Source organism: Spermophilus citellus, assembly GCF_964194105.1.
Source record: "Spermophilus citellus genome assembly, chromosome: 3".
Lineage (NCBI taxonomy): Eukaryota > Metazoa > Chordata > Mammalia > Rodentia > Sciuridae > Spermophilus > Spermophilus citellus.
In genome coordinates this window covers 2,065,060-2,086,806 of record NC_138184.1, presented here as the reverse complement: position 1 = coordinate 2,086,806, position 21,747 = coordinate 2,065,060, and the positions used below count along the sequence as shown (strand labels likewise).

Below are 21,747 nucleotides of genomic sequence, written 5' to 3'. Positions count from 1 at the left end.
TCCCCCTTCCTGAGTGCCGCCTCGATTTGAACTCGGCTTTAGGAGGCCCAGAACCAGAGAGGCCCCTGTTTGTCCCCAACCCATCCCCTGCCCCAAAGCCACCAGCAGCCACCACCTCAGACCACCCAGGAAAGGCCCAACCACCTCTCCCTCCCCCTCCATCAGCCCACGCCCCACCTCACCCCAGGCCCTCTGCACCTGGGTACCACCCTGCTAGCTGGAGGTTGAGGGGAGATTATTTCAACCAGATGCGATCAGCTTCTGGGTTGGGGTGGCCAGACGTGGGGGACAGGGGGCACCTGAGACCCAGCTCCTGCCCCCCCTCCTCTCCCACCCGCCTCCGCGGGCCTCACCTCCTCCCTCCTCCCAGCACCTTGGGCAGATGAGGATGGGGTTACCATGGCAACGCTGATTCACCACACGGAAGCTGGCAATTGTTGTTGCCACGGAAACCGCCTCTGAGGGGCGAGCCCAGCTCCTGCCTCGCACAAAAGAGATATTTAAATATGATCTTGGAGAGATGGATGGGCCGCGGGAGGGAGGGGCGGCCGCGGGAGAGAATCCGCCCCCATCACCCAACCTCCATCTCCACCCCATTCTCGGGGCCTGGGGTACCTGCCCTCCATCCGTGCCCTTCGTTCGGCCGCTGGACACGGGGACCTTCCACCTCCCCCTGGGAGGACCCCCTCCTGGGGCAGCCTGGTGGTGGGGAAGGGGGTCCTAATCTCGCCCAGGAAGCCGGTGGGTAGCCCTCCCTCCAGGTCCCCACACCGCACCGGTCTCTGGGGCCGGGTGGTCCCCGCCCCGCAGCCCAGCACCCACCTTACCCACCGGCCAGGGCCACGCCAGGCTGGCATCCACGTGCCGCCGCCCGCCCGGCCGCCCTGGGCGCACAGGCGCACACCACACGCAGGCCGGCTGCCACCCCTCCTGCGCCCCTGCCCGCCCATCTGCCTCTGCCCACCTCCTTCCGGCTCCCTCTCTCCATCTGTCCCGCCGAGGTGTCCGCCGCCTGCCCTCCCTCCTCCTCCACCGGCCGCTCCCCACCCTGCAGCCCTCCCCGACCCTCCCCTCCTTTATTTATTCCACAACATTTCTGGCTCCTCCAAGTGGAGAAATTCTGGGATCCCAGGGGGCCCCACATTCATCCACCACAGGGGAGACTGGCAGACACTGGCACTCCGGGGGTCAGGGCGGGTGGAGGAGAGAAGGTCAGGCTGGAGCCGAGGGGACCCAAGGACCAAAAGTCGTCCCAGGCTCCGTGAAGATGGCCGTGTGCAGGGGTTCTGAAGCAGGCGTAGGAGTTCGGGGCGGTCAGACGTCTCCCCAGGCGGAGCCCACAGTGACCATTCAATCCCCACCAACATGACGCCACGGCCAAGACCAGAGGGGCAGGCGGGCAGAAGGGGCCAGGTCCTGCTGGTGTCCCGGGGCCCTCTGAGGACCCACCCCATCTACCTAGGGAGGTCCCGGGGCAGGGCTCTGAGGGTCCTGGGCTTTGGCATGGGTGGGCAGGCACTGGGTGGGTGGGACCCAGTCCTCTGCTCCCGACCACCTGCCCTGGAGTGTCACAGGTGGGGACACGGGGCCCCTGAGAGGGCAGGGCCTGCCGGAGGGTCCTCTGCTGCCCCGGGGTGGAGCCAAGAGTCCACCCTATTTGAAACGTGATCTTTTAGAAGATTTGGGGCCCAGGGAAGACCCCAGCCAGATGGTGGGGGGGGGGAGCAGGGTGGACCCCGTCCGGCTGCCCCGCCCACACTCCACTGTCCTCTCCCGCTGACCCCACCTCTGCCAGGCACCGCACCAAGCCCCTTCCTCCTCTGAATGCTGCTGTGGCTCCCTATTGCCCGGGTGGACGCCGGCTCCTCCTCCTGGCACCTGAGGGCCCCACTGCGAGCCCAGCACAGAGTCCACAATGACAACCTGTGGTCCCCACTCTCCACAGGAAGCAAAACGCCTCCATCCTCGTGGGCAGGCAGCACTGGGCAGCACCTGGCAGGAGGGAAGGGAGTGTGGCCACGTGGAAAAGCCACAAGGAAAGTCCAGACGTGTCCCTGGAAGACCGGGGCCCCCGGCAGGGGCAGCTGGACCGGCCTGCAGGGGACAGAGGTGGGCGCTTTGTCACCCTCTGAGTTCCGGGCACTCTGCTCTGGGCAGTATTTCCTTTGACCCTCGTTTTATCTCTTTCCTTCACGTGGTGCCGAGGGTCAGCCCTGGGCCTCGCACGTCCAGCTGTGGGGAGCCCCGACCCCCAGACCTCTGTAGGGAGATCGAGGGTGCAGGTGACAAGGGCCGGCCGTGGATGCCACCACAGGCCAGGGCACACATGGGCCGCTCTCCCAGGAGCCCGGAGTGGCCCTGCCACCCCCTGACTCTGGACCTGGCTCCTGAGCGGTGAGAGGCAGAGCCCGCTGCCCTGAGCCTGACCACAGGCCATGGCCACAGCTGCCCTAGGAAACTGGGCCTGCTCCACCCGGGGCCCGGGAGCCTCGGGCACATCCCCCCTGAGGTCACCTGCTGCCAGGCCCCTGACCGCCCATCTGCACCGAGACCCCTCCTCAGTCGGCTCGACCCGCGGGGCCTCTCCACCTCCGCAGGCGCCGCGGCCACTCCCTTGCTGGTCTCAGCTGCTGTCCCCCGCCCTACGTCACACCAGAGCTGAGGAAAGGCCAGCCGGGGACACACGAGCCGGACACAGACACCCGGCCCCCGAGGGCAGGCTGGAGGGAGTGCAGGTGGGACAGCCGTCCCCGGAGCCCTGGACTGAGGGGTCAGTGTGAGGGGGTGGGGATCCCTGGGGACAAGGTCCTGCTTCTGCCCCCAGCCTCCAAGTCTGTCCAGATGGTCAGGGGACGAGGACACCGAGCGGCAGAGACACTCGTCCTGGGGCCCAGAGTCAAGCTCAAGGTGTCAGCAGCGTCAGGGACGAGGTGACACAGAGGGAGACACTCTGAGAGCAGAATGTGGGGACCAGGGCTCTGGGGACGGGGAGGGGAGGTGGCGCCAGGGCCTGAGAGAGGAGCTGCTTCAGAGGGCGTCCCGGGCCACGTGTGGGCACCTGCAGACAGGGGGGCCACCTGGAAGGGGACAGGTCCCAGGGAAGCTCAGCAGAGTGCCCGGCAAGGAGCAGGTGCCCAGGGAGACCGTCAAAGGAGTGGACGTGGGAGGACGGGCGGCCGGTGCGGGGAGGGAGGGAGGGATGGTGGGCGGGTAGATGGAAGGTGGGCGGGGGTGGGCGGGGTCGGGTGGGCGGGGGTCGGGTGGAGGACGGGTGGGTGGAGCGTGGAGGACGGGTGGGTGGAGCGTGGAGGACGGGTGGGCGGAGCGTGGAGGACGGGTGGGCGGAGCGTGGAGGACGGGTGGGCGGTGCCACACGAGCAGGAGGCCACCTTAGCGCAACCGGCCCTGGCCCCGGCGACCACCAGCAGCGGGTCTGCGTCAACCCAGGGTCCGCCCCTGCCCTGTGGCTCGCTGGCACCTGACCCTGGACGGACCTGATGCCCACTGGTGAGTCCCTCTGTCCTTCTCTCAGTCTGCACTGTCCAGTGACAGCGCGGGGAGAATGAGAGGCCACTGTGAGGCTCAGGCGCCAAGGGCGGCTCCCTCCTTGTCACACGTGGCCCCGAGCTCTGGGGAGGCCAGCCGCCGGCGACAGGGACCTGAGGCTTCGACCCCTGGCCGCCCGAGGGGCCAGCTTGGAAGCAGATTCCCCACCAAATCAAAGTCCTGCCACAGCCCAGGCCAGCTCCCGGTCAGGACCACGCAGCGATCCCACTCCCAGGCTCGGCCCAGAGCTCCTGCTTGGAACCGCGAATTCACGGGTGGCCTGTGACCCAGCGGCAGAGCAGCCCTTGGCGGTCGGTCACCCCCGGCCTCTGGGCTGGCCTCCGGAATCCGGCTGGGCTGGGCGGTGCTGGCAGAGGGTCAAGAAGGAGGAGAGTGAATTTGGGGCTTTCGTTGCACAGATTCGAGGTCACTCTTGCCCGTGCTGTCCGTCTGCCCAGAGCCCTTTCTTGTCACCTGCAGGGTTGGGAGGTGGCCTGTCCCCAGGTCACGTGTTGGGGGCTTGGTCCCCAGTGTTGGGGGTCTTGGAGAGATGGGCCTGGAGGAGCCGCTTAGGTCCCTGGGGGCGTGTCCCTGAGGTGTGGACTGGGCTCTCCTGGGAGGCCAGCTGGACGCCCTCCCTCCTCCCCTCCCTCTGGCTTCCTGGCTCATCACACGACTCTTCCTCTCCCACCTCCGGCCTCGTGACACCATCCATCACGGCATCCTCACCGGATCTGAGCCAATGTCAATGACAGGCCCTTGACCTCCAGAACGGTGAGCTTTATTTATAAACCTTTTTTTTTCTTTAGGGACCAGCCTGCCTCTGGTATTTCATTATAGTTACAAAACAAAACAAAACAAAAAAAAAACCAACATCATGTTTCTTCCCAAATGTCACCTCCTCAGTGAAGCCCTCCATGACCACCTCCTCTACAATTTCCTCCCCCCACTGACATGTTGCCCTCTTCCAGTCCCAAAGAACAGAGAGATTAAGTTTCTGGCTCGCTGTCACACAGCAAGGACAGGTTGGAGAACAAGAGAACATCACCAAAGTGGCAACCGGAGTGCCCGTCACCTGAACCGCAGCCACCCCAAAGGGGGCTTTTCCTTCTTTCAAACGAGCTGAGGCCACCCCACACCTTCTGACCTGTTGAAATTGAGTCCAACGCCAGCCACGCCTTCAGCCCGAGGCGCACCCCCGCTCTCCACTGTCAGGCAGGGTCCCCCGGAGCCCCGGAGGGACGGGGAGCCCCAGAGCCCCCGAGCTGAGGCCTGCAGGCTCCCTGAGGCTCCCTGGGCCCAGGGACTTGGCTCAGGGGGACCTTCCTTGCTGGCACCCAGTAAGAACAGGAGGACTCACCAGGGACAGTGTCCAGGCCAGCCTCCTGGTCACCAGGGACACAGCAGTCCCCACACCCAGGGCTGTGGCTGCCTTCGCTCCACAAGGACCCGTGGCCCTGTTTCCTTTCTATGGGAAAAGCCGCAGGATCTGGGCTCCTCATGCCCCACGGGGCTGTGCCACCTGCCCGTCCCCACCCGGCCTCCGTCACCTCCTCTGCTGCAGCTGCAGGGCTCCTCCCTGGGCCTCCAGCACACCAGGCTGGGTCCTGCCCGGGGCCTCCGCCTGCCGAGCTTCCTCATCTCTGAGGCCAGTGACACTTGCATGTAGGGCCAGGCACTTGTGCAGTAAACAACCTAGCCAACCACACATGCCTCGTAATACACAGCACAGCTGCAGGAGGCCCCGGCCAATGCCACCTGGTGGTGCCTTCTGCCCTCTGCTCTTAGCTGTCTGTCTGGGTCAGAGGCCATGGGCTTCACAGCTCATCTGGGAAGGGCCTGAACCCCAAGGCTGAGAGCAAGTCCCCACCCACCTCGCCAGACAGCACAGAGACTCACCCCGGGCAAGGTCTTCTGCTCGTGTAGGGCAGTCTGAGCTTTGATGGCGGAGTCCCTGGCACAGTAGGTGAGGAAGGCACAGCCTGGGGGAGAGGAACAGGGATGTTAGGAGAAGAGCCCACGCTCCCAGTGGAGGATGCAGTCCCACGTCCACCAGCAGATGGATGGACACATGCTGGAACACTACTCAGCCAGGAACAGGAGCAAAGCTCTGACATGCTGCACAAGTTGTCAGTGACATGATCCAGACACAAGGGACACTCACTGCAGGGTCCGTCACAGGAGGTCCCTGGAGTTGTCACACCCACAGACACAGAAAGTGGACGGTGGGGGCCAGGGGCTGGGAGGGCATGGGCAGCTTGAGCTCGATGAGACAGAGCTGCCATTGGGCGCAGGGAAGGTTCTGGAGATGACCGGTGCGGCTGCCCGGGGCGGGCACTGAGCACCGCTGAGCTGCGCCTCGGCCAGGCACGATGGAGGGCAGCCGGGCTCGCCCACGGCCAGCCCCCTCCAGGGTGCTACGGGGCGCGAGGGAGGAGGCCCGGCTGCGGGTGAGCAGGGCTGGCGTGGGGAGGGAGGGCCATCGCCCGGCCAGACCGCGAGAAGATGGCGGGGCCACAGGACAGGCCACCAAGGGGCACGCAGCTGGAGGGCGTGGCACGGTGGTAAAGGGCAGGGCCAGGCAGGAGAGGGACCCAGGCTGAGGCTGGCGCCCCCGGGCGCGACGGGAGGTGTGCAGGCAGAGGAGCCAGGCAAACCGAGAGGCCAGGGAGCACCGCGCAGCTCGCGGCCTCTGGACACGCCGGCCTGGAGCCGGGGGCCGCTCCCAGGAGGCCTCTCCACCTGGCGCCCCTCGGCCGCTGCCTGTGACGCGAGGCCCTGGCGGCGGCTCCGGAACGTGGACCCGGGTCTCTGCCTCCGCCCCACGATCGCCCAGGAGCGCTCCGCGGGGTCCACCTCAGCCCCACAGGAGCGTGGTGAGCCGTGTCCACCACCCCGTGCGTCCAACCCAGTGGGCGGGACAGGGGCGTCCCCGCCCCGGGTGTGACGAGTCTCCGGCAGGGACGGGGCCCGCCAGGCAGAGCTGAAAATGGTCTCTAACAGTTAGAAACCGTTAGAGCCGGGTGTCGGGTCACAGCCGCTCTGGAAATCAGTCTGGCAGACAGTTCCTCAGAAACAAAGTGTAGCTTGACCACATGACCCAGCATCCCACTCGGGGGCATTCCCCACGAACCGATCCTCGGGCACCCACGAACACAGCCGAATGGTTCCCTGAGGCCTAAAGGGGGCGTGACCCAAGGGACTGGTGAGTACAAGACACTGTGGTGTCCTCACCTGGTGGAATATTACTCAGCATTGAAAAGGAGTGAAGGTCCGACCCACCCAACACCTCGGGCCTTGAGAATGTCCTGCTAGTGAAGAAGGCGGGCAGAGGACAAAGCTGCCAATCCCCTGAGGTCGGGTCCCGGAGCTGACCAAGTCCACAGAGACGGGAAGTAGCCTGGCGGGTGCCCTGCTGGCGGGGGACTGGGCTAATGTTATGGGGACAGGGAGATGGACGGTGGGGACGCTGCACCCACGGCACGGCTTCGAGCCACTGCTGGGGACTGAAAGCGGTGACAGGGTGAGCTTTACGTTGTGTCTGTCTTGCCACCAGAAACATCGTTCTTGGTGTGTATTTCAAACATACCCCAAGGGAGGCGGCGAGGGACACCGGTGACACGATCCTGAAGCCACGAGTCGTCTCCCAGGTGGAGAGGGAGCCTCCAAGCCCTGGTGTCCCCAGCCCCAGCCCCAGGGAGAGCCCCGGCATGAGTGCCCCTGGCTGGGACCTGCGCTCTAGCGGAGCTGGCCCGTGTGCGCCTGGGCTGCGTCCGTGGGCACAGGCGGGGTGCCCGGGACACCACCAGTGGACACCCATCCTCCTGCCGGTGGGCGCCGGGCTCTGTGCTGGGGCGTCACGGGCGGGGCGGCCACACCAGGCCCCCCGGGTTTCCGTGCACTCGGGGCCTGGGACGGGGCAGCTGCCAGAGTAGGCGGGGTCCACCGAGTCCTCCCCACAGTGTGCAAACCGATGGCACTGCCACGTGCCCACCACAGGGCCTGGCACTCCGTCCCCTGTGTCGGCCGGGAGTGGCGCCCATCCTGTGGTCACAGGAGCAAAGTGGGCACCTCGGGGCTTTTAGGAGCCCTTCAGAGATTCCTCGTGCTCTTTTCTGGGCACAGGCAGGTGACCGTCTGCTGCCCTGTAGTGGCCTTTGCGGCCTCCTTTTGACAGTCCCCACGTCCTCCAGGGAGGGACTCAGGTAAGATGGCCAGCCCCGGCCTGAGAGACATCAGGCGTGAGCGCCAGACACTGGGCTGCGGGCACAGAGGCCCCTCACGACCTTCTTTGCCTGTGAAGTCCTGTCTGCGGGACTTGGCGGGTGGTGGCCGGGGTGGTTCAGGCAGCAGCTCGGCCCAGGGAGGGGCCCAGAGAAGCCACCAGCCGCCGCGCCGCTGTCCACGGTGCTGAAGTGCCCGGCGGCCAGGCGGCCCCAGCTCCCCTGGGCCTGGGGGCTCTCCGTGTCCCCCGAGTGGACCTGTGTGACGCTCCCCACAATGCCCTGGCTCTCGTCTGGGCCCCCTGTGTCCTACCCTCCGATTCATACGCTGAAGTCCCAGCTCCTGAGCCTGCGGCGTGACCTCATTAGGGACGAGGGTGTGGCCCACGTCACCGGCTGGAATGAGGTCACGAGAGGGGCCCTGTGACTGGTTTCTCCACGAAGACACCCAGGGCAGCTCCCCGGGGCGCGGCCCGGCGGAGGGGGTGACGCACGGCCACAGGGGGCACCGGAGGGACTCAGCGGCCACCAGGGGCGGGCAGGATGGACTCCCCAGGGCCCAGGAGGGGCCAGCTCTGCCCACACGTGGTGCCTGGCTCCGGCATGCAGCACTGGACGGGATGGCCCTGGCGTTCACGCCCCCAGTGCGCGGCCAGCAGCCCGGGAGGTCGACACAGAGGTGGACGAGTCCTTATTCCCTGCCCGTGCCGGGGACACCACCCGTCCTGCGAGGGAGCGCGGCCCCAGCCACCCCCACCGACACCACCAAGGGCTGAGGCTCAGGGCCCGCTCACCCCGCCGCTCAGAGAGCAGCTGCGAGTACCGTCCCCTTCACAGAGGCCGGCCAGGGACACAGGGGACACCCCTGCCTGGGGTCACACGGGGGGTAAGGGGGACATCCGGGATTAAACCCAGGCAGCTAGCTCCGTGGGCTCTGTGCTGACCGCTGGGCATCTGGCTGGAGTCCGCATCTTCCCCGAGTGTTCCCAGGACGTGACGGAGGGTGGCGGTCCCCTTCCCTGAGGGGACCTTAAGGTTCCAGGACCCCACTCCAGCTGCGGGGTCTGTTCGGCTGCGTGGGCCCAGCCTGAGCCCCTGCCAGCCGAGGTGGACCCGAGAGCTTGGGGACCCCAGGGAAGTGCCCCCTAAGACAGGCAGCCAGCCCCGTGTGCTGGGTGACAGGAGGTGGCCCCGCCCTGGGCAGACACTCCCCACACCTCCCCGGATCCTCTCACTGTCAGCTCTTCCTGTCCTCATGCTACAGATGTGTGGCCCAAAGCTCAGAGAGGCAGACCAGCCTCCTGGAGGCCACACAGCAAGTCAGAAGCCATCTCTGGACTTGAATCCAAGCTAGGCACAAGATGAGCCGATGATGAGTGTCTGCGTTTCAGGAAACCCCAGACCATCTGGGACAACCCAGGTCACTAAAGCCTGCTCCCCTGCTCCTCCAATCTCATGGCCTAAACACACACACACACACACACACCAAGTCTTTAAACAAAATGGTTTCCCTTTGGTTACTCCCGTCTTTATTTCGCGTGTAAGTCAGACTCTGTCACTCCTTGGGGCCTCGGTAGCTCTGGGGTCTGACCCTGGTCAGATGCTGACAGTGTCCAGGCTGTCCCCTGACCTGTCCGCTCCCAGGACCTCTTTGAGCCATGACCTGCACTGCCTTCCCCTGTCCCCACCCCACTTCTCCAGTCCCAGAGGACTGGCCCTCGGTGTCACCAGCCCACACACTGCACAGGCACAAATGGCTCTGCTGGCACCTGCATCCCCAGCACAGCTCTGGTCACCATCTGAGTGTGCATTTCACGACCCGCTGGACGCTGAGCCCTGCAGGATCTGGATGCGCCTGTCCTGGCCACTGGTGTCTCCGGGGCGCAGCGCACAGAGCAGGCTCAGGAGCAGCCTGCGCCTGGGCAGCACCGTCCCTCTGGCCTGGCCCTGGGCTCCACCCTGCACACCAGCAGAGGGCGCCCGTGAGCCCCCAGCCTCCAGGCCCCACCTCCCCCGCAGCCCCCAGGAGCCACCCAGCCTGCCCCGTCCCCTCCCCGCCTGCCCCGTCCCCTCCCCGCCTGCCCCGTCCCCTCCCCGCCTGCCCCGTCCCCTCCCCGCCTGCCCTCTCTAGCAATAGAAACTCCCTCCATCCGTCCTCCACTCTGCACCCAGTTACGCTCCTCTCTACCCACCCACCCCTCTCCCATCCACCCCCCACCCACCTCTCCATCTCTTCCCCCACTCATCCACTCCACATCCTTCCACCTTTCATTCATTTTCCACTTATCTGTCCATCTGTCCTTCCACCCATTTCTTCATCTAGCCATATTTCTATTCAAATTTCCATCCAATTCATCATCCATCCATCTTTCTATCCACCATCCATCCATCCATCCACCTATCATCTATCCACCTGTCCATCCATCCATCCACCTGTCCATCCATCCATCTTTCTATCCACCATCCATCCATCCATCCACCTGTCCATCCATCCATCCACCTATCATCTATCCACCTGTCCATCCATCCATCCACCTGTCCATCCATCCATCTTTCTATCCACCATCCATCCATCCATCCACCTATCATCTATCCATCCATCCATCTTTCCATCCATCCATCCACCTGTCCATCCATCCATCCACCTGTCCATCCATCCATCCACCTGTCCATCCATCCATCCATCTTTCCATCCATCCATCCACCTGTCCATCCATCTTTCCATCCATCCATCCATCCACCCATCCATCCACCCATCCATCATCCATCCATCCACCTGTCCATCCATCCATCCATCCACCTGTCCATCCATCCACCCATCCATCATCCACCATCCACCCATCCATCATCCATCCATCTACCTGTCCATCCATCTTTCCATCCACCCATCCATCATCCATCCATCCACCTGTCCATCCATCCATCCACCTGTCCATCCATCCACCCATCCATCATCCATCCATCCACCTGTCCATCCATCCATCCACCTGTCCATCCATCCATCCACCTGTCCATCCATCCATCCATCCATCCACCTATCTATCCATCCGTCCACCCATCCATCCATCCATCCATTCCTCCACCTGTCCATCTGTCCACCCATTTCTCCACCTGTCCATATTTCTTTCTTTCTTTCTGTGCCGGGGACTGAACCCAAGGGCCCTGGACCACTGAGCCACACCCCGAGCCCCTTTTTGCATTTTTTAGAGCCGGGGTCTGGCTGAGGTGCTCAGGCCTCACTACATTGCCGAGGCTGGCTGTGAACTCGCCATCCTCCTGCCTCAGCCTCCCGAGCCACCTGGCCCCCAGCGCGGCCCCCGCCCCCAGCTCCACCTATCCTCCTTCCTACCATCTTTCTGTCCACCCCTACCCTCCATCATGCCCGTCCACCCACTCCGGGCTTCCCTCCACCGCTCCCCTCCCATCCCTCAAGTCCTGACCCTCCGCCCGCCGCGGCACATCTGCCTGTTGGCTTCTGTCTGTGCCCCGTCTGTCTGCCGCCCGCCTGTCCACTTCAGGACAGTGGCCCCAGACCAGCTGGACTACCGCTGGTCAGGGCCTTCCCAACCTCGCTGCCCCTCCCTCGAGCCCCAGTGACCTGAAGTCAAGGACGGCCAGCTTCCCCGAGGGGCTGTGACCCGTCTCTGCTTTCACAGCCACAGACGTCTCTCTCCCTTCAGCCCCTCCACAGTGCCGGCGCGGCGGGCAGCTGGTTCCGTGGGAACCCCTGCCACCCGTCACCTGCCCCACCCTGGCCCACCCCAACAGGAGCCCCACTTTTGTCCATCCAGGGTCCGGGATTTAAGCAGATCTGGAACAAGGCTGGGGGGCTGGGGGGCTGGGGGGCTGGGGGGCTGGGAGGGGGCAGTGGCGATGGCAGTGATCTGGACATGCAGGTCTGAGTTCTCCCCTGCTCTGAACTCCTCCATGGCTCCCCAGTGCCCTCCGGGAAGACTGCAGGCTCAGTCCAGCTTCAGAGTGCCCCTCAGGCCGGCCTGATTCCCCCTCCACTCAGTAGCACCCCTTCGGAGGTCCAGGCCTTGGCAAGCCCACGGCCCTCTGCACACCCGCCGGTCAGAGACGTCCACCTCACTGGCTCAGCAGGGCCCTAACAGAACACAGTGTCCGTCTGTGCTTTCTCCACCCCGAAAACCCCACCATCCTGCAAAGCCCCAGTGTGACGCAGCCAGGTCCCCAGGCAGGGCTGCCTCCTTACCCAGGTCCTCCGCCCCAGGCCCCTCTCCAAGCCCACCCTGACCACGGTGGCTGGAGGCGCCGTGTGGGGCTCTGACCTCAGGTCCGGGCTGTCCACGGCAAGGCCCCAGGAGCTCTGGGGAGGTGCCTGCTGAGGGGATGACTGAGGGGAGGGTGAACGGACCCCACGGGGCTCCCCCGCGTAGGACGGCGCCCCAGGGCGGGCTCCCTTCCTACAGGGCCAACGCGGCGACCCCCCAGACGTCCAGGGGTCTCCTCGAGGCTCCCCGCTGCCGTCCCCTCTGCGAGGGCAGCTCTCCCATCCGCCCTCCTCCTCGCCCTCGGGTCTCGGCCTCACCAAGCAAGTCCAGTGCCCCGCGGCCAAGCGCTGACCATGTGCCCGGAGCTGAAGGGAAACCAGTCCTCAGCCCGGGGCTTCCCTGAGCTGGGAGGCCCACCGCGGCTCAGAGACACCAAGACACCTCCAAGGAACACACAGCCAAGAAGATGCAGAGCAGCCAGACTGCAGCTCCCCCAGGGCCCACGCCCCCAGGAAGCCGCCTGGCCTCATGCCTCAGGAGCAGGGCCTGGGGCCTCACTGCCAGCCAGCGACAGGTCACATCCAGCAGCCTGGGACATGGCAGGACAGCTCTCTGTTTCTGCCCATCCCTGTGTCCCCGAGTCTGGAGGGCGGCGGGCCGAGGCAGAGGTGGAGGCGGTGACGTCCAGCCCAGGCCAGCTCCACCTCAGTGAGGGGCACAGCTCGGGCTCAGGGAATGTTTTCTGCCGAAAGCGGGGTGTGGGGAGATGTCACTGTCACAGACACGAGGGTTCGCGGGCACTGGGTGTGCCTGGCTGGAAGCCACCTCCAGGGAGGGTCCCTTCCACAAAGCCCCAACCCTGGCGGCCGCCCCAGGCCCCGCCGACCCAACCCAGCTACCGAGGGGCACCAGGCACCGGCTCCCCTGCCCGCGCCCCTGCCCCACGCCTCCCTGGGGCTGGGCTGGCGTCACGCGGGATCTCGCCCCAGCGGCGGCTCCAGCCCCCTCCCCGGCAGCTGGTGCTCCCATGGCAACCACGCGCCGCCCGCGCGGCCCGCCACCTCCGCTTTAAGACAAATATTGTCATTAACATGCAAATGCAGAGCGGTGCCTTAAATGGGGGCTGCGCAGAGCCGCGCTATATCGGGCGCCTTCCCGGGCAGGGCAGGCGCAGGGCCGCGGACCGTCGGAACCCATCGCAGCCCCCGAGCCCCAGTGCCTGGCCTGGTGGGCCGGGAGTCCCTGATCTGGGGCCAGGCCCTGGCCTCCTGCCCGCTCCTTCCCCTGACCCCGGCCTCTCCTAGGTCTTGCTCCTCCCAGGCTCCATGCCTGCTTCTCCAGGCCGGGGCCCAGCACCCCGCTTTCTGCCCAGAACCCCAGGCAGGCCGCCTGACCTCCCACCTTCCTGTAGCCTCAGCGCCAGCACCCCCCACCCTTGACAGTGGTCATCTGGCACCACGGTCCTGCCCTCTCCTGGCTACCCTAGAGGCCACCCCTTGGCTTGGGGATGACCTGCTCCCCTGTGCCACACGGATGAACCTCGGCTCCCCTGGCCTGGGCGGGGGCAGGGGGACAGGGGGACAGGGGGACAGGGCCCAGCTCTGGCTGGCCTGGGCACCAGAGTAGGCCTCTGCCCCTCGGCTACCCCGTGTGTGTGTTCAGGAAGCCCCTCTCAGTGCAGTGACCAGCCTTCAGCGGGGATTAAAGGGCCGGAGGGGGGAGATCAAAAACTGGACAGTGGTGCCAAGTGAGACGCCCAGTGACCCCTGGACACAGCTGAGGTGTGACACACGAGGGGTACATCCTCTGTGACCGTCACAGCTGCCCAGTGCAGCCTCACAGGGCCCCCAGCAGCCAGGGACCCCGCCCCCGGGAAGACTGGCTGCATTGGAAGGGGTCCCTCCAGCCTGGGTCCACCCCACTGCCGCTGCTCGGAGCCTGCCCATGGTGACAGGGTGCTGCAGCCTGTTGGCTCCCCAGAAATGAAGCCAAATAAGATAAGCGTTTGGCAGGAGGTGCCCAGACTTCTCCTCCCAAGCACCCTGGCTTCTCATTCATCATTCCAGCCTGCTTTGGCAGGGCCCCAGAGAGGGCCAGCTCCGGGCCAGAAGTCACACAGCTGAACCCAAAGGCAGGACCAGATTGCAGATTCTGGCTCCCAGCACCCCACATTCTTGCTCTCCAACTCTCTCCCACCAAGCAGCCAGGCCCTGCACAGGAGGGGACCCCCTGTCCCAGAGGGCACTGGGGCTGGGCCCGTTTCTGATAGGAAGTGAAGCCCCTCCCTGTCTCTCCCAGCCTGGTATCCAGGTCGCTGACTCAGGATCCCTAAGACGTGGAAGGTGAGGGCCACCTGTCAGGGACATCGTGTGCTCAATTTCCACCTTCCCAGAAAGCCCATGAGTCCAAAGACCCCTGGGTGCCGTTACCCCAACATTCTCCAGCCAGAAAAAAATAACTGCACATTCATGGCCCCCGCCTCCACCACCTGCTGGATGGCTGAGGTCAGGCGGCCCCCCTGGACGCTCCTCTGCTGTGTGCCAGCTTCCAGGCAATTCAAAAATTAGAAAAAGAGGGAGGGGCCACGGGAGCCCCCAGCCCCCACCTGTCTCCCTGCCCAGACCCCCAGCAGCCCTTCAAGGCAAGGTTTGGGGGCCACGTGGATGGCCCCCTCCCAACAGGATCCTCCTAGAAATGGCCAGGTGGGGGTCCAGTCAGCCAGGGACCCGGAGCCTAATGATGCCCCCCCCCTGCACCCTCTGCCCTCCTGGGCCACACCAAGGCATTAGATTTCTCAGTTCCCCGTTTGGAGGGGGGGTAGTTGGTTCTGAAGAGATGGGTTGAAGGGGTTCTTCCCTCCCCCCAATACCAGGTGGGCATCTGGCTGCGGTGACAAGCCTGGGGTCCATCCCGCCTGTGGCCTGAACCTGTCCCTCAATGCCCCTCCGGACCACGCATTCCTGCTTGGGGTTGGAGCAGCTGGGGCAGACCGGCACTGGGTCTGAAATAGGTCACGGCCCTCGTCCATCTCTACGGCCCCCCAGGGTCTTGCTGGAGGATAGGGACCCAGATGTGTCCAGTATAGAGCTTTGGCAGTCCCCACTGAGTCCCCAGCATGTGACAGAAAGCTTGTCAAACACCCACATTAGGACACTGGACCCACAATCGGAGCCAAGGGCTGGGGCGGGGACCGCTGGGCACCCCGCCCCCCCAGATGCCAGGAGACAGAGAAGCAAGGGAGGGCGCAGGCCACCTCCCCCCCACCTGCCTCCAGGCCGCCCACGCCTCCCTCCTCCTGTCCACCCCAGGATTGGGGCTCTGCCCAGTCCAACAGTTGGGGTTCATTGTCTTGGCCTGGGACCCCACAGGCCCGGCCAGGTTTAACTTGAGCCAAAGGTGGACGCAGGGAGGGGGAGGGCCGGGACACGGCGGAGGGGGCGCCGGCCACGGAGGCGGAGGACGTGGGCGTCTGCAGCCGGGGGAGGCGGCGCTCCCCGGCCCCCGCCCGCCCGCCCTCTTTGTAGTTACCGATCGGGCTCAGCCCGGGGTCCTGGGCATCCGCGTCCCCACGGCGGCCGACCTGCCCGCCGCCCGGCTTTGTGCAAACCACCCCAGCGCTCGAGTCCGAGGTGCGAACTTCCCCGACGGGGCCTGGGCCGGGAATGAGCGCGGGGCGGAGGGTGGGCGTCCAGGCGGCTCCGGAGCGGGCGAGGGCGGGAGGGCGGGGAGGGTGGGGGTCCAGGGAGCCGGGCCGGACGGGACCGAGGAGAGGCTGCTGCCGGGGACGGGAGGGGAGGCAGAGGCAGCGGAGCGGCAGGAAGGTGGGAGGCGGGGAGGGGGCGGAGGGGAGGGGGCAGCTGGCTCTGTCAGCGGCCCCGGGGGAGGCGGTGGGCGGAGGGGAGCGGAGCGGACGCCAGGCAGAGGCGGCGGAGGGAGGGGGCGGCAGGGGCTGGGCGCCGGGGCCGAGGTGGGGCGGAGCGGGGCGCGGGCGGGGGCGCGCCCACCTTTGTGCATGCCCGTGTAGGGGTCCTTGAGCACCGTGAGCTCGTAGATGCGGCCGAACTGCTCGAAGAGCGGCTTGAGGTCCTTCTCGTCCAGGTTGCGCGGGATCTGGCCCACGAACAGCTTGATGGCGTCCAGGTCCTTCATGCCGTCGGGCTGCGCCCCGGGGGGCTCGGGCCCGCTGCCGCCCACGGGCGAGGGCCGCGGCTGCAGGAGCTGCTGCTGCTGCCGGCGCGCCTCGCTCTCGGTCAGGCGGGCCATGGCGGGCGCGGGCCGGCGGCGGCGACTCGGCTGGGGACGCGCTCCGCCCGCCGCCGCCCCGCCCGCCGCCGCTGGACCACAAAGGCGGCGCCGCAGCGGCCCCGCGCGGCCATCGCGCGCACTGCAGCCCGCGCCGCGCCGGCGGGGAGACCGAGGCCGGGAGCGGGGAGCCGAGGCCGGTGGCACGTGGGGAACAGGCCCCGGGGGCTGGGGCGGCGGGGGCCAGAGGCTGGCCGCTTTCCCGGGGCAAGGGGAGCGCTCACAGCGCGGCCTCCACAAGAACCGGACGCAGGCGGCGGCGGTGCGCGCTCGCTCGCCTGCAGAGTCCTGGCGAGGGGCGCCCTCCCCAGGGGTCCTGGGCGGCAGCCAGGAGCAGGGCCCGGCCCCCGCAGCCACAGGGAGCCCGGCCGGAGCCACCCCGCCACCCCCGGCTGCTCCGGCGCCCTGGGCCTGCGCCCCTTCGGAGCCAACGACAGGAGACCCGCAACGAGGACGCCGTCCACTCTGCTGTGGCCGGGCACGGCGCTCAGCGCTCCCAGGTTTCTGACTTGTTCAACAAAAATAGCAATAATTGTATTTATAGCAACTGCAACCAGAGTGACACGTTTTGGACATCGCCGCAGCCGTCGTGCACAGTGCCTAAAATATTGGGAAATATATTGACACATTTAGGACAACTACTCGAAGAGCATCCTGTCTCCTCTGCTTAAAACTCTCCAAGATGTCCCCAGACTAAAGCCCAAGTCCTCTCTGCAGCCCACAGGGCCCTTCACAGCCATCGCCGTCCCTCTAGTCCTCCCTCCTCCCTCTGCTACGGCCACCTGGGGTCTTCAGAGCCCCCAGCATGCCAGGCTGGGTCCTGCCCAGGGCTTCTGCCCTCTGTGCCCTCTGCTGGGGACACCTTCCTCTACAGGGTGCAGGATTCCCCCCTTGGGTCTCCCACTCCCCTTCCACCACCATTACCTCTTTTCATGGCCTCCCTTTCTCCTCTGTAGCATCTATACTCACTTTAAATTGTATTTTGCTCTAATGAGACAGATATCGGCTTGATGTTGACAAACCACCTAGCTCCTGGCATGCGCCAGGCTCTGTGCTAAGTGCTTGCTGTGTACTAGGTCATTCGATCCACATGGAGGTGAATACAAATAGAGAAGCAGACTTGTAAGACCTGCCACATATGATGAGGGGCGCTGGGGTGGGTGAGCAGAGAAATGGCTGCAGAGGAAGTCAAGGAAGGTGCTGGGGAACTCAGGGCACGAGTGGAGAGGCAATGCAAGGGCCCTGGGGCAGGAAGCTCCTGTAGCTGACATGAGCTCTTAATGTGGTATCAGCTTCAGGACTATGGAAAGGTGGGTCGGGGGTGTCTTATTTCAGACCCAAAACTCAGCCATCAAGATAAATAATGTCCCATGGCATTTTATTTCTGGTCCATCCACCTGGAGCGGCCCTCAGCCACCAACAGGAGCGAGGTGACAGCTGCAGCATAGATGGCCCTCAGGACCTCGTGATCAGGGAGAGCCAGACACACAGGTCACAGCGTGTGACTCCAGGACAGGAGTCGGGGGAGAGGCCAGGTCAGGGGAGTAGAGAGGATGTGGATCACAGGTGCAGAACTGGGAGGGACGGGGGGCTGCTCATGGGGCAGGGCCTCTTTTTGGAGTGATAGAAGGTTCTGGAATTAGGTGGTGGTGATGGTGGTACAACCTGGTGAACATACTAAAAATCACAGAATTGTAAAAAGAAATCTTGAATAAAAAATGTAATGCAATAGTTTTAAAGAGAGTGGGGCACAGAGGCCACACCTGTCGTCCCAGCCACTCCGGAGGCTGAGGCGGGAGGAGGGCACGGCCACGGCCGGCCCCGGCACCTTAGCCAGCTTCTGTCTCAAAGCCAAACAGAAAGGGCTGGGGTGTGGCTCGGGGAGGCGCAGCCCAGAGCCATCCCCAGACCAGGACAAAGCACCACAGGTCGTCGTAATAGGAACACCCGCAGCCAGCAAGGCCCCACTCGGGACGGAGACGAGGTCAGCGTGGCCGGGTGTCCTCTTGACTCAGCACCACCCTGGGACTGATCACGGATTCATTTTTATTTTAATTTTTAAGTGTTTCTTCATTCATGTTCCTTGTTTTTATTTTAAATTTAAATTTCTAATAGACTGCAGCAGTGCCAGAAGCCTCGTCAGCCACACCAGTTCTGTCTTTATTTAAAACCGTGACATTTTGTTCAGCACAGATTTGGGGGGAAGCATTAATTCCAATTTTTTTTTAAATCACACTGAATTGTTCGCTATCTGTCCTCCCCTCTTTTGGGGGTGGGGGTACGGGGATTGAGCTCAGGGGCGCTGACCCTCGTCCCCGGCCCCTTTTTCTTATTTTGAGGCAAGGCCAGCCGAGTTGCTGAGTCCTTGCTGAGCTGAGCTGGAGAGCCTTCAGCCTCCGGAGCCCCTGGAGCGTGGGGTCCTGTGGTGAGTGGGCTCCACCTCGTTCCCACACCCTGCCCATCCTAACTGCCCTCCTGAGAGGCAGACAGGCAGGTCACTTGTCTGAGGTGACCCGGCAGGAGCACTGAGGGTCGAGCCCAGGCAGCCCCCAGAAACCACCTGGATCCCACCCTTCGGTGCTGCGCCTGCCTGTCCTTTCTCCTGTGGGACTGAAGAGCAGAGAGGCGCCCGTGTGGACTCCCTGAGGCCAGGGCTGGGCCAGGGCTGGGCCCACCTAGGACGTCTCCGAGCTGCGCAAACACACCAGCATCGTGGCCACAGCAGCCTGGCCGCCAGGCGGGGCGGGACGTCGGCTGGGGGGGGCACAGCTGGGGTGAGAGGTGGGTTCTTCCCAAGGCAGCCCCCGCCTCGGATCTGCCGGCCACGCTCAGGCTGGGAGAGCAGGGCCAGCCCCGAGGCCCGGGGACTGCCAGAGACAGGCTCGTCTCCATGGAGACCCGAGCAGGATGCTCGGAGCCCGTGGGCCTGGGTGTGCGAAGCTGGGAGGGTCTTTAAAAGAATCCAAAGACACCCCCCCCAGGCCCTCCCGGAGCTGCCGGGCATTTTCTGCTCAGCCTCCTCTTTCCTTCACCCCCAAAAAGTGGGGGATGGGAAAGGAGCCCCATCCAGTGGTCCGACCCCCAGGAGCGTCCAGCCAGCAGCTCTGCCTGGAGCCTGCCCCCTGGCCTGGTTGGCAGCCCCAGCCGGTCAGGGGCTGTCGGTGGAACCAGGAGCCGAGCACCGGGAGGACGTGGGGAAGAGATCTGGTCACTGTCGGCCCAATGGCAGGAGGCCCACAATGTGGATGTCACTGGAGGAGGGGAACCAGGAACAGCAGAGCCTGGGGAGCTGGGGTGGGCTCCCAGCTGGCCACTGTGCTCCCTGGACACCCTGTCTTTACCAACCTGCCCCAGGGCCTTGGCACCTCTCAGCTCTCACCTCCTGGGCCGCTCACAGCGTTTACCATACGACAAATGGATCTGGACCATGGCTTCTCTGCCTCCGTGCTGTGGACAGTGGGGCTGGATGGCTCCCTGGGGGCGTTCTGGACACTGGGTGCAGAGCTGCAGCCCTGGCCTCCCCCACTCCAAGCCAGGACACTCCCCATCGTAATACCACACATGTCCCCAGAAGTGGCCCAGGGTCACTGAGAACCACGGGCTGACAGCACTGAAGAGACGTAGGACTGCTGGCCCCGGTGCCCAGGGTCTCCAGGACCCCCGTCCCCTGCCAGTCCCTCTGCCTCGGCCCCGGGTGGATTCCCGAGGCCCCAGCTCCACCTCCAGGGCTCAGCTGAGATTCGCCAGCTCCACTCTCCCACAAGATCCAACCAGCCCAGGGGCCTCTCCAGGCCGCCTACAGCTGACTGTGTGTCCCCTGTCCCCAGCCTGCTCCTCCTGACCTCCAGGGCCTTAGTGACAGGGGCCAGCGCTGGCTCCTGCCCAGCATGTCCCTGCTCAGCCCGGCACTGACCACATGAGCATCAGGGGTTAAAGTGATTTACGAGCCATTTTTTTAAAACTTCGGGGATTTCTTTTCTCTTTAAATTTCAATTTTTAACATTTTGAAATTGATATTATGGGGTCCATGTGGCACTTCACACCCGGTCCTGGCACAGGGACAGCTGGGCGTAACCTGCGTCGGCAGCTCGGCGTTTACCTTGGCTTTGTGTTGGGGACAAATTCCTCTCCACTAGCTATTTTGAAAAACCAATTACCTGTTGTCACCGTTGCTACCCAAGGTGACGGAGGACATTAGAGGCTACTCCTCCTGTCCCTGCCCCTGGCCCGGTGGCCATCCCCTCTCATCCCTCTCTCCCTCACCTCCGCTCTCCTCTTCCTGCAGTAACTGAGTGGCTCTGAGACCAGCGGTCTCTGACCTGGGAAGCGAGTGTGAGCCTGCAGCTGTCACTCTGTGACTCTGGAGGCCCAGGCTGGAGGGGCAAGTTCCAGGCCCTGGGGTGACTCAGGAGTGGAGGCCTGGCCAGGCGCTGGGCAGAACCACCACCCTGGGAGCAGCCAGCAAGGGAGGGACACGGGCGGAGGGCGCGTTGACACGGCTCCACTCCCTGCTGGGATCCTGAGCTTGCCACCTGTGCTGGCAGGTGACACCTGGTCTCTGCAGGGCCAGGCATCCCGCGGGCTCAGAGCCCTCTGTCCATCAGTGATGCACCCTCCAGCCCAATGCCTGTGGAGAGAGCCCAGGAGGCCCCACTCCCTCCCCGTGCTCTGAATCAGGGCGGCCGAAGGACACCCTTTACCGCTTGGGGCATTTCTGAGTGCACAGGGCAGACATCACCTCAAAGCCAGGAACCACAATGGTCTCGAGGGATCGTCCACAATCCCAAAACCTCCTTGGCCTGGTGAAACCATAACCCTGGTGACGTCGCTGCCAGAGGATTGGCATGTGCAATGGTATACAGAGGTGACAGTTGACGAGGATGCCCGCCCCTGCCTTGATGTGGTTTTAACATGCGTCCTCTACTGCGTTGGGACTGGAGCCCGGCAGCTCACGCACATAGGCCAGTGCTGACCCCTGAGGACGCCCAGCCTGCTTTGTCCCCTTGGCATCATCCAGTGACTGATGGTCACTCCCTGAGCTAGTGTTACTGCAGCCATGAGGTTGTTACTAAGTGACATGGAACTGCACAGTTACAAGCGATGCCACAGTCAACACCCGTACTCACAGCTCTCCAGCCTATTTGAAAGCCCCTCCCACCGGACACCAGCCCCTCCCACTCGACACCAGCTCCGCCCACCCGACACCAGCCCCTCCCACCTGACACCAGCTCCGCCCACTCGACACCAGCCCCTCCCACCTGACACCAGCTCCGCCCACCCGACACCAGCCCCTCCCACCTGACACCAGCCCCTCCCACTCGACACCAACTCCGCCCAGCAGACACCAGCCCCTCCCACTCGACACCAACTCCGCCCAGCAGACACCAGCCCCTCCCACCTGACACCAGCCCCTCCCACTCAACACCAGCCCCGCTCGCCCG

General features: G+C 64.6%; 1 protein-coding gene across 7 annotated transcripts in view; it reads right to left on the bottom strand.

The window, feature by feature from the left end:
• Positions 1-16,267, bottom strand: part of CELF5 (CUGBP Elav-like family member 5) — a gene marked incomplete at both ends in the record, with an annotated part of 30,395 nt that extends 14,128 nt beyond the window's left edge. For 5 of the 7 annotated variants that reach the window (XM_081286485.1, XM_081286483.1, XM_081286484.1 and 2 more), the window contains 2 exons: positions 5,446-5,528; positions 16,009-16,267. In XM_081286485.1, the coding sequence (XP_081142611.1) occupies positions 5,446-5,528; positions 16,009-16,267 (342 nt within the window). The remainder of the gene's footprint in view (positions 1-5,445; positions 5,529-16,008) is intronic. The other 2 variants (XM_081286488.1, XM_081286489.1) reach the window with 1 other exon arrangement.
• Between the last annotated feature and the right edge of the window lie 5,480 nt (positions 16,268-21,747).